At 33.9% G+C, this 11,858-nt stretch overlaps 1 protein-coding gene across 2 annotated transcripts; it reads left to right on the top strand.

Annotated features, from left to right (window-relative positions):
• Window positions 1-841: 841 nt before the first annotated feature.
• Window positions 842-4,086, top strand: lmo2 (LIM domain only 2 (rhombotin-like 1)). Of its 2 annotated transcripts, XM_055174845.2 has the most exons (4): window positions 842-1,077; window positions 1,376-1,492; window positions 2,527-2,742; window positions 2,902-4,086. In XM_055174845.2, the coding sequence occupies exons 2-4, from the start codon at window positions 1,452-1,454 to the stop codon at window positions 3,122-3,124; spliced, it is 480 nt and encodes a 159-aa protein (XP_055030820.1). In that variant the 5' UTR covers window positions 842-1,077; window positions 1,376-1,451; the 3' UTR covers window positions 3,125-4,086. The 2 variants fall into 2 exon arrangements, with proteins under 2 accessions (XP_055030820.1, XP_055030819.1); XM_055174844.2 differs by having other exon boundaries at window positions 845-1,492.
• Window positions 4,087-11,858: the final 7,772 nt, after the last annotated feature.

Consider the following 11,858-nt stretch of genomic DNA (forward strand, 5'->3'; position numbering starts at 1 on the left):
GGCCCTCTGGCACCATCTCGCCCCCCCCCCCCAGTTTGAGAACCAGAGTTATGTATTATGCATAATACAAAGCATTATGTCCGTCGCTTTACATCTTTATGAAGTAATTAATTTGCTGAATAGATGCTGCATTAGCAGAAAAACAACAGATTAGATAATCATTAAGTGCTAAAACAGAAGCAAATATATATTCATTTATGCAATTTAAATTTACCAGTGGGAGTATTTCACAGAAGTATTTACTTCAATGCTTAATAATATAATTTTAATATAATAATTATTTAATTTAGTACATTTTCGTTCAGTACTGTTGTTATATTACTTTTGTAATACATTTCAGCACTGTTTCACTTTGAGTATTATGTTTTTTATCCAGTATCCATTTTAAAAACTATTGGTCGATTAATCAGTTATCGGCAAGCAAGGACCAACTTAGTATTTTTAAAATCCACTATCGGTGGACCGCTAGCTAAAGCTTTTATAGCTATAGCTGTATACTTTAGTATTTACAAAAATGTACTGTATAAAACACTGAATAATAACCTGTCTTTAAACCTTCAATAATAAATATTAAAGTATATGAATGATCAACTTTAATAAACTACTACAGTTAATACTTATACTATAAATAATTAGTACCATTGTTAATGATTATAGGCTACTATAGTAAATACCATAAAATAGGCCTATACTACTATGTGCGTGCTTGTGTGTGTGTTTATAATAATAATAGAGAGATAATTATAATAATTTATCCTATTGTTTATGGTTAGGTCAGTTTGAACTAGTATTTCGGCCTCAGGTATTTCATGTATAATGAGTCTGTCGTGAGCTCGTGACCCCTTGAGTCACGAGTCCACGGGTTTTATAATTGACTGGAGAGCAGCGGCGTCAAGGAGCGCTATTTCCTCTCATTGTCGAGAGGTCGTGAGCAGGAAGTCGGAAAAGAAAGCAGAAACAGAGGGGGCAGGGCCATTTAAAAATACCTGCTGCCCTACAATAACGGGACCAAAAGACAGCAGCTCATACGGGACAGCGCGTCGGCGAATGCGTCGCAGAGGAGATGCCGTGCTTCACGTAAACCCTACATTCATTATGCACGTGCACTGCTGTCATGAAACAACGGAGTTGTGGAACATCAGTCTGTCAGCACTTCTTTATTCAGAAACAACATATTGCATGAGGACTGCATGCGTGGACTGCATGGTTTAGGAAAGAAGATATTAATTCTGCACATTCATTCTTGATTCAACTGAATGCATGTTGTGTACGTAAATGACGTATTCTACGGGCTGTTCTCTCTGAAAGCAAGGCAGGTGCATTTTATGCGTTGTAGCGTTTTTGGATATTTTTTACACTGATGGTCTTTCAGCAGCACTAACGTCGGGTTTGGGACATACTGAAGTGCGCACATCAAATGCACTTGATAATTGCCTAACCATATATTTAACATGGCATCTACAATAGAGAGGAAGACACTGGAGGCAAACGAGTAAGTGAGCAATTATTCTATTCATAATTTGTGTTTGCTTTTATTGATTGTAATGTATTTAAACATGCAATACGTAGACTGACTTATGTAGGCTATTGGTTGTTACAGTATAACGTCTGAGCAAGTCTAAGATATAGTGACCAAACATTCAGCGCGCAGTTTTTCATACACCAATGCACAGTGGGTTTATAACTAATAAAGTGCATTTTATCAACTGAGTTTAAGGTGGTTGACAAGGGCCTCCAATAATTTGAAGTGAGCCAGTCTTAATTTATCCCAGGGTGCAGTGGCCCGGAGCGCCTCATTTGCCTATTGCGCTTTAACGCTTCTTTTCTCCCCTGGGGCTGGGGTGAAAGCCGTTTTAGCAGTTAATGCAAACAGTTATAGCTGGTGGAGGAAAAGGTTGTAACAAATATACATTCAGATAATGTTATATATCAAAACCGTTAGCTAGCTATATACATGCTTACAGTTTGTATTGCGCGTATAACATAATACGCAGTGGTGCCACCTGGCGTTTAAAATGATTTACACGCTTAAAACTTCACTATCATGTCAATATCTATGCATATTGATAAAAACATATAATTGATAATAGCCTGTCAAATGCATAACTGTAAAAAAGTGCTTATTCGCAGTGATGCCACAGAAGAACCATTTTTGGTTCCCTAAAGAATCTTTTAGCAATCGGTTCTTAAAAAAAACACTTGTACGACAAGAAACATTTTGTGCGATAGAACAGATATTAAAGATAACAAATAACTTTTTTAAAGAGTAAACACTATCAGGAAAAAAAATCAAAATGATCCCTAGCTGTCACTGTGGAGATACCCTTTCAAAACTACACTTTTGCACCTATATTAGTACCATACTGGTACCAAATGTACATATAACCTATATCTGTACCTAAATGGCACATATTATGATCTTTTTAAAGGGTACCGCCCAAGTGACAGCTTGGGAACATTTTCTGACCACTTTTTCTGACAGTGTAGCACAAACAGAACATATTTTAATGTAATGCTAAATTGCAGGGAACCCGTGGATGAGGTGCTTCAGATGCCACCATCACTCCTGACGTGCGGCGGATGTCAGCAGAGCATCGGGGACCGTTTTTTCCTTAAGGCCATCGAACAGTATTGGCATGAGGATTGTCTTAGCTGTGACCTCTGCGGGTGCCGCTTAGGAGAGGTGGGCCGCAGGCTGTACTACAAACTTGGCAGGAAGCTGTGTAGACGAGACTACCTCAGGTAAGATGATGTGGTTTTTTATTTCAGATATTTAAAGTCTCATATATTAATTAAAGGGTTTGGATGTGGAACATGTGCATTTAAGTTGAAGAATAATATTTGCATAATGCAGTCATGTGAATTTTCAAATTCACAACATATATCTTTCTTTCTTTGCAGGCTATTTGGTCAGGATGGGCTCTGTGCTTCCTGTGAAAAGAGGATCCGGGCCTTTGAAATGACCATGCGAGTCCGTGATAAAGTATACCACCTTGAATGCTTCAAATGTGCCGCATGTCAGAAACACTTTTGTGTTGGGGATCGCTACTTGCTCATCAATTCGGACATTGTGTGTGAGCAGGACATTTTTGAGTGGACCAAACTGAATGGCAACATGGTCTAGTCTACTCCCCATCAAACATATCCCTTTATGCAGTCAATTCTAAAAAGCACAGAACTTGAGAAAAAAAAGCACCAGCAACATACAATTTATTTTCTAGTTTAAGGATTTTTGTAACAACAGAGTTTGTGTTGTATTGCAATAAAGGCTGAATGCTCTTTGCTACTTTAATAGAAAGTTAGATTTAAAGATAGGGTGGGCAGTTTCTCAGCAATAGCAAAATATCTTAAAAAGCATAAAAGGGATAAAGATCCCAAAATCATTTCAGAGCCAACTCTACTCCCAAACATATGAATGTAAACAGCCAGCAGAGTCTGCAAAGCTTCACAAGAGACGGCTTTAGTGGAGCATGGAACCCGGCGCTTTCAAATGACCTCATGTCTCATTCACCAGTAAAAGTATATAACATTACAGTAATAATGAACGTAATAACACTCTGTGACTTTAGCAATGTATCTACAACTCTGCACAGCCTTATAAAACACTGATAATGTGTGAAGTCTGCTCAAGCACGGTGCACGAAGTTTTGTTACGTACATAGACAGGCAGGTATAGGACATCACTGGCTCTCAACCTGTGCATAGCTTCATGCACCTGATAAACATTTTAAGGGTCTTGAGACTTCCACAGAGGACATAACATTAAGACCACTTTACTTATTTATTGCTATCAGGATATGAAGAGATTTTCAACCAGTATAACAAACAATTTGCCTACCCAAGCTTTAAACTTTAAGAAATATTATTTGTTAAGAATATTTTGTTATTCATACTCTGGATTTTCTCCCCAAACTGTTGTGATGCAGAATAGAGGCTTTTTTTCAACACTATAACATCTGTATATGTATATATGTGTGTTTGTTACATAAAGGTGAATAACTGAGCAATAAATTACTTAAGAAATTTATGCCAAAAGTGATAAATGATTAACATTTAATAAACTGTTTTATCTTTATCAAAAACAAACAGGTATTTTTGGTATTTTAGATCTGTTTTATGATTGTTTATAATCTTCGAGTTCAGAAATTAGTATATCTTGGTTTAATGAGATAAAAGACTAAAACAATGAAAAAGAGCAAGTCAGGGTAATTCTCAAACGTGTTTTAATTGATTTGTAGAAGATAAGGTAAACTAAGCAGTACAAACATGACAAATGTGTTAAATTTTTACCTAATCTGCCTCTAAAAAATGTTGTTATGACGGGCACTTATTTTAGACCATAAAGTAACAGCCAAACAGTTATCTAAAGTTTAATTCAAGGAAACAATGGGGCATCAAAACAAGCTTCTAATGGGAATGTGAAACTGAAATCAGGGTGTTACATTTACTGTAAACATCTAGATACTGTATCTTATTTAAAAACGAGAACAATGGTTCTGATACCATCACAGCCAGATTAATGATGCTAAATAGAGAAATTCCTCTATTTACATTTTTTTGTACATTTCAAAAGACGGCAGTTAAAATGTATTGATAAAATTCTTATGAAGCCTTTAGAAAATACAAATAAAGTTTAGAGAAGGAAAGCAACCTACACTCTTTGAAAAAAATACAAGAAGGTAAAAAAGTTGTCACTGGGGTCTGGTGGTACCTTTTCAAAAAGTACATTTTTGTACCTTCATGTGAGTGTTGACCAACATGCAAATTGAAATAGTCTGTGAAACGTATTAAGGTTGGCTTTAGTTCTGAGTTTAAACAGAGGGGGGCGCCAGAGACCAAAATACATAGATGTTATTCACATCCAGCACAGACTAACAGCCATACAGTGAAATAGTGAAATAGATTGTCTTAAGTTTTAAATATGTAAACATTTAGTAGAGAAAATGGAAACACTTTCTTCACTGTTAAAATTGTTGCTGTAGTTAAGCAGCTGTTTGCCAGTAACTTACTGTAGATTGAAATTTATGTTATTTACTGGTTGGGTAAGTTACTCAAAAAAAGTAATTAATTACTAGTTACTAATTACATCTTCAATCATGTAATTAGATTACTTTACAAATTACTTTCTCCAAAAAGTATTTAAATACTTATTACTAATTACTTTCTAAATCCTATTTAGTACATGATACAAGGATAGGCTTGAAATGGCTCGAATAAATAATATATAAAAATACATAAAATATTCTGGTCCCACTTTAGGGTCCAATTCTCTCTATTAACTAACTATTAACTACTTTTGCCTCAATATACTCCAACAACTAATACTAAAGAAGTTATACATTTTAAGTATTGGTAGAAATGGGGAGGGTTAAGGATGTAGAATAAGGTTTTGCAGAATCAGGCATTAATATGTGCTATTAAGTATTAATAAACAGCCAGCATCTCATTAATATTAATGCTAATAATCAACCAGTTAATAGTGAGAATTGTAAACTTAAACATGTTAAATCCACTTTTGTATTATAGTATATATATATAATTGTTTAGAGTCCATACACAGTATTTAGTTACATCAGAAGTAACTGTAATTAGATTACAAGAAAAATAAGACTAATCCCTTACTTTACTTTTTCAAAGGAAAAGTTATTTAATTACAGTAACTAATTACTTAGTAACTAGTTACACCCAACACTGTTTACTGGCAACAATTTGTTCAAAGTTAAATAAACATTAAACATTAAAGTCTTTATCTTTACAGAATAAAACTAAAATAACAGCCTCATGCAAAGCATTCTGGGAACCAGAAATCCTCATCAACCTTTTTCTGTTTTTTATCCTTTAGATTTTGATTCCCGACTTCTTTCCATAAGGGTTTTAGTTTAGATTTATTCTGTAAAGATAAAGACCTGTTAATGTTTAATGTTTATTTAACTTTAAACAAACTGTTGCACACATAAACTTAAATCTACAGTAAGTTACTGGAAAACAGCTGCCAGTAATACTGTAATTTCTACAGAACATTTTAACAGTATTCCATCATTGTTTTTTACACATTCAAGTTAGCCTACAATGCTTCACATGTGTGCTGCATGTTTCTGGACTGGACTGACCCACAACTGGATCTTCTTCTCTAAGACCCTGCCTGATGACATTGATTAAAGGCTTGAAGGCCCACAAGAACATCTAAGCCACCATCTCTTTGAAAAGTTTCAGTCTTTTTGGACCTGAATCGTATCTTGGGTGCATCTCTAAAAAAAGGCAGTGATGGCAAATAAAGACGCTGTCAAAGAGGACAGAAGACTCGGTCTGGGGTCCAGCTGTCTAATGTTTGAAGGCTCTATTAGACCTGAGCTGCTGACTGAAGACACATCCATCTATGGGGGAATATACAATTTAGGACTGAAGACTAAAATAGTTTCAATCTGATGAGGAACTTAAAAGCATGTGAATAGTACTGCAAAACCAAAAAACTTCTCAAGATCAAACCTCTGTCTAAAGTGTCTTCACATAAAGTGGAACTGTCTTTTAAATTTGCAAATCTGGGCATTGAAAGTACATAAAGAATCCACATGTGCATCTGAAGCCTATTATAAAACTGACTTTGTTCAAAGGTACTGTCATTTGGCCTTTTGAAACTACATATTGATGTACCCACTGCGATCCATATTTGTTTTTTGCAGCAATTATTTTTGTCTGGCAACCACTTGGGTATAATTTTGAAAATGTGGATAAGGAAACTAATGTTTGATTCGTGACTTTCAAACGTTCCAGCCAAGCCAAAAATGACAAGCTAAATGTTTTGTGAGAACAAAACTGGCTTAGGTTAATATTAAGAAATAGTTTCAATAAACGAAAAAGGTGATAAGAGATCATTAAATCCAACCCTATTTAACACAGGGATGAAATGTTTTTCATTATCCCAGGAACGTTCTGCAATCCATTATTTTTACTCTACAGTATCTGTCATCAGGCTTTTTGACTCGAGTGCATAACTCATTTCTGTGTGATACCAAAATCTGGATGTATTCTGTTCTTCTATATGCATGTTGCCATATTTTGCACAGTATTGTTTACATATAACCATTAATATAAACTTTACAGCCAGTCACCCTTATCTTTAATGATTGAGTTAACAGAAATACTTTTAAACCTTACATTACATATTTATCTAATGCTTTAAGACTAGTGGCACTCACTTAAAGTATTAGCTTAACTCATTTAAGCCAACAAACAAGACTGGGAATGGGAATCGATTATTTTCTGTTCAGGTAGGTGATGGGAAATGACAACAGTCTGGATGTAGTATTTAAGTTTGATCCAGTTTCCCTTTAGTAATTGCCCTTCCCATAACAGGCCTGCATTTAATCAACTTAAAACAGCCCTAAGCTTTGCTTCAAGACATTTGGCCTTCAGAAGAAATAAAAACTAAACATATTTCTCATTTGCCCTAAAACAAGCTTGTAATATACTGTATGCTACAGTGTGATGTCATGCAATATTGCTTACAACTGAATGGTCAGGCGACATATAGTTTGGTATACATGTAAATTATAGACTACATTAATATAAAGAATAAATTTTTTTGAGAAACAAATCTCAGATATACATCCAAAACTCCATGAAATAAATTCTGATTTAAAACATATCACAAAACTCTTGACTTTTTCTATGTTTAAGTGCTATAATTGGGCCCCCAGTGTCTCTATCAACCTAGAAAATGTGAAAAAGATCACACAGTAACTTATTTTTGGTAAACTGCAAGCATGTGAAAAAATAGGTAATTGAAGTTTGGCTCCCCTTGTGATGTCAGAAGGGGATAATACCGGCCCTTAATCTGCACTATATCCAACCACAGCCCTGCCATTTAGGGCAGAGATCAGCTCATTTGCATTTTAAAGGACACACCCCAAAACGGCACATTATTGCTCACACCTACAGTGTGTCATTTTTAACATGTTATAATAAATTATCTATATGGTATTTTGAGCTAGAACTTCACATACGTACTTTGAGGACACCAAAGATTTATTTGACATCTTAAAATGTTACATATTTAACCACATTTGGCAAACTAAAAGAAATATTTTAAGCTGCACATCATTGGTTTAATGGGTTTATTGTGAAGACAAGCTTTGCTGCCGAACCACATAATCCATTTTGACTGACAAGTTCAATAAAATTTTAGTTGTCTCACAGTATAACTTTTCCCATTTTGCCAAAATGGCACATTCTATGGCCACACTCTATACAGACTTTACAGTCTTTACATGTAATAACTGCAAATAATATTTACATTTTAATATAAAAAAGTCACATTAGAGAGCCTAAACGGTATGTGAAGAACTTATAAATTGAGATGTTTTATGTAATAATCAATGAGCACGAGTCTAAATGTAAAAATATTTCAGAGGGTCTTTTGTTTTCATCACTTATAGCTTTAACAATTTCTAAAACCAGTCATGCCTTTCTGACTCACTTAACTGCACAATGAATGTCTATTTAAGCCCTGACCTAAAGGATATTATTAAAAATAGGTTATGATTTACTTTTCTTTACTTTCACTTCAAATTCCCGGCCTCAGGCCATTCACCGGTTTGTTGGCAGAATCTATTAAGAGTCTAATTAACAATAAAACCATGTAAGACACACTTGGAAGGTTTTGCATTGGAACTTTTCATATGACAAATGACAAACAAATGGTACTTTTTGTGTTTCTTCAGAACTCGTAGTTAATAGTTAAACATGTGTTGGACTTTACTGTCTTACCCATTGCATCCTGTCGATTTGTTCAAGTGTCCTAGGGAGTGATGGGAGAGTATGACTTTCATTAGAGTATGAAAGAGCCTCAGTCTTGTCTCTGTCACGACATTCCACATAATTACTACTTGAGAAGGTCTTCTGTTTCCTCAAACCCAACGGTCAGTGTTGCTGAACCACCTGAAGAAGTGCATAAAATGGATGATCTACACTGAAAAAAAGATTCTGACCCTAATTAAATTTAACATAATTAAAATTTGCTCTTTTGCTCCATTACAATATAATTTTTGATTTTAATGAAAAATAAGTGGTTTCTATCAACAATGAGCTCAATCCAAATTTAGCAGATGAATCACAATCAATGTAAAACAACCAACCAACAGCGCAGGCTTGTTTTTAATAAAAAAAAATTTTATCTCTTTTCAGTAGTGCTCTTGTAGCTCAGTTGGTAGTGCATTATGTTTGCGATGCATGGTCAAGGGTTTGATCCCCAGGAAACAAACTCAATGTATTGTAAAGTCACTTTGGATAAAAGTATCTGCCAAATGCATAAAATGCATAATTGTAATGAATTGATCATGTCAGTTAAGAGGTGTTGGTTTATTTTCATGCAGCCAGATTGCTTCTCTGTGCTGACATGTTTAGCTCATTTAATTAAGCACAGCCTGTGGTCAATGATTCAGAAAGACTGTTCTTGATCAAGGTAGACTTGGAATCACAGCAGGCATAAAAAAGTGGAAAATTAAGAATGACCTCTGTACTATGGTATGAATTGCTAGCGAGAAATTTCCCAGATAGAAAAGCTATGTATATGACAAAAGCTTTTGGCAAAGTCTTAAAATCATCTTAGATCCCACAGATGCTCTGACTGAATTATTATACAATCTTGTCTTTGCTGAAATGTAATACACACATCATATGAACAGAGTTGACTAAGGAATCTCTTGAAACAGATTGAAGATCAATCTAAAAGGTCTAAAGTGATCACCATTTCTCTCAAAACATAAATCATGATTTCATCACAGCTCCTGCAGCCTGCAGATGAAGTTAAGAGCTTCTTGACAGGCCCAGTCAGCACTATGTTTCATTTTTAATATTTCTGGTCTGTATGTATGTCGTTCAAATCTGTATGTTTCAGTTATCTATAGCACAGTCATATACATCTGAGCATTATGTATTTTAAAAGTTCTGAGGCAAGTTATCTGAACAGTATAATTTCTCATTAACAGTAAATTTATTATAAAGATTGCATATTTATAACAGTAATTACTTACTTCATAATAATTCACTATTGGAAAATGTCTATATCAATATATAGTCTAAAATAATAAATAGTATGTAATATAATTTCTGACATCTTTTTTTAATGACATATAGAGTGATTTAAAAAATAACTTATTTTATTAGGAAATGTTATATACATTTTGTAAAACGTTTATAGACTTTGTCAAAAATAAATCGTTACAAATAGAAAGATCTTTTATATATTGTATATTTTATTTGTATTTTAAATGCATGTAAAAGGTGCAAGTAAGGGAATAAGAAACAACAGCCCACGACAAACAAAAAAATCAAATTCTTAGTCCAAAAAGACACCGAAAAAACATTTATAAACAGAACAAAAATTCACACTACGCAATAATAATTTTGGTTAGAAATGTTTCAAAATCTTAAAATTGTATCAGATAGATATCAAAGAGCAAATATGTTTTTTTTTAAACAAAAATGTTACTAAAAGCAGACATGTTTGAGGAAGGAAGAATGTTATAGGCCTAAGCTATATTCTGCACGCTACACTGCAAAAAATGATGTGTTAATTTTTTACACATTGTGTGTGTCATGCCATTTAAGGCGTTATTTCATGTTAAAATAAATGAAATGGCTAACACAAGTTGTGTTAAAAACAGTGATGGGAGTAACAGGTTACAAAGTAATTCCATTACTGTAATTCCACTCCTTTTAGCGGTAATTAACATGTAACGAAGTCTTTTTTTAAATCAAGTAACGCAGTTACAATCACCGAAATTTAAATGAGTTGGTTACTCGTGTTACTCTATTTTGTGATGAATGAACACTTGCAGACAAGACATTTCTGATCTAATGTCGCAGGGCCCTGGTGGGCAGCACAATGAATAATAACACACAAGGTTACTCCCATCACTATTTTTAACACAACTTGTGTTGGCCCTTTCATTTATTTTAACATGAAATAACGCCTTAAATGGCATGACACACACAATGTGTTAAAAATTAACACATCATTTTTTGCAGTGTAATTGGTCATAAATAATATAAATATGTCACTCTGAAAAAGGCCTAGTGGGAATAATTATCCTTTTACTCTATCGCTGTTATTTCTATTTTTTAAACAATTTTAAAGGATCAAAGCAATATTGTTCATTAAAAATAGAAATGTTACTTCGTTTGGAAGATAAAGTAACGCGCAGCCCTTATTAAAATGCTAATTTAGGGATTCATAGACAGTTATTCAGTAAACTCACTGAGTTGTTGGATGACATCATAGTAAGTCAGACGTCTTAATGCTGAAAGCAAAATAATTACAAATAAATTGCAAACTTAGAATAAACACATCAGACAAAATAAGTTGAAACATGTATACATTTATTTGTTTATACCAATTTATCGGAACTTTTTATTGTGATATCTAATGCTAAGCAGTGTTACTGTTTCATTGAATTCAAAAATAAAAATCAATTAACATATGTTTAATTCTGAATCATAATTAGCCTATTTGAAAAAGAGTAAATGAGTAAAAAAATAACCGGCATGTCTGAATACATTTTGTGTAACTTCTGAAGCTTATTTTTCAGACTTTTTGCAAGTTGAATTTTAGATATGATAATTAATGTGGTGTGCCAAAATATCGTAGGTGTATTAACATTAGTTCGGCTTATATATTATTTTACAGCAATAGAAAATTGTTGATCTATACAGAGTTTTGCTGCTCAGTTTTCTTGTTCTGTCTTTTGTCATTGTGTGTGTGTAACTGCACAAATGTTATCATAAGTTGTGTCTTCCACGTGTGAGTTAAAAAGCTTTATCCTCTACTGTTAAGGTAGGTTATCCACAGCTTGGTCTCT

Source organism: Misgurnus anguillicaudatus, chromosome 15 (genome assembly GCF_027580225.2).
Source record: "Misgurnus anguillicaudatus chromosome 15, ASM2758022v2, whole genome shotgun sequence".
NCBI classification, from domain to species: domain Eukaryota; kingdom Metazoa; phylum Chordata; class Actinopteri; order Cypriniformes; family Cobitidae; genus Misgurnus; species Misgurnus anguillicaudatus.

Bases quoted from the DNA above. Each gene is read 5' to 3' on its own strand.
- lmo2 (XM_055174845.2), top strand. From the start codon at position 1,452: ATGGCATCTACAATAGAGAGGAAGACACTGGAGGCAAACGA. The intron at 1,493-2,526 runs GTAAGTGAGCAA...GCTAAATTGCAG, and splicing joins AAGACACTGGAGGCAAACGA to GGAACCCGTGGATGAGGTGC. The intron at 2,743-2,901 runs GTAAGATGATGT...CTTTCTTTGCAG, and splicing joins TGTAGACGAGACTACCTCAG to GCTATTTGGTCAGGATGGGC.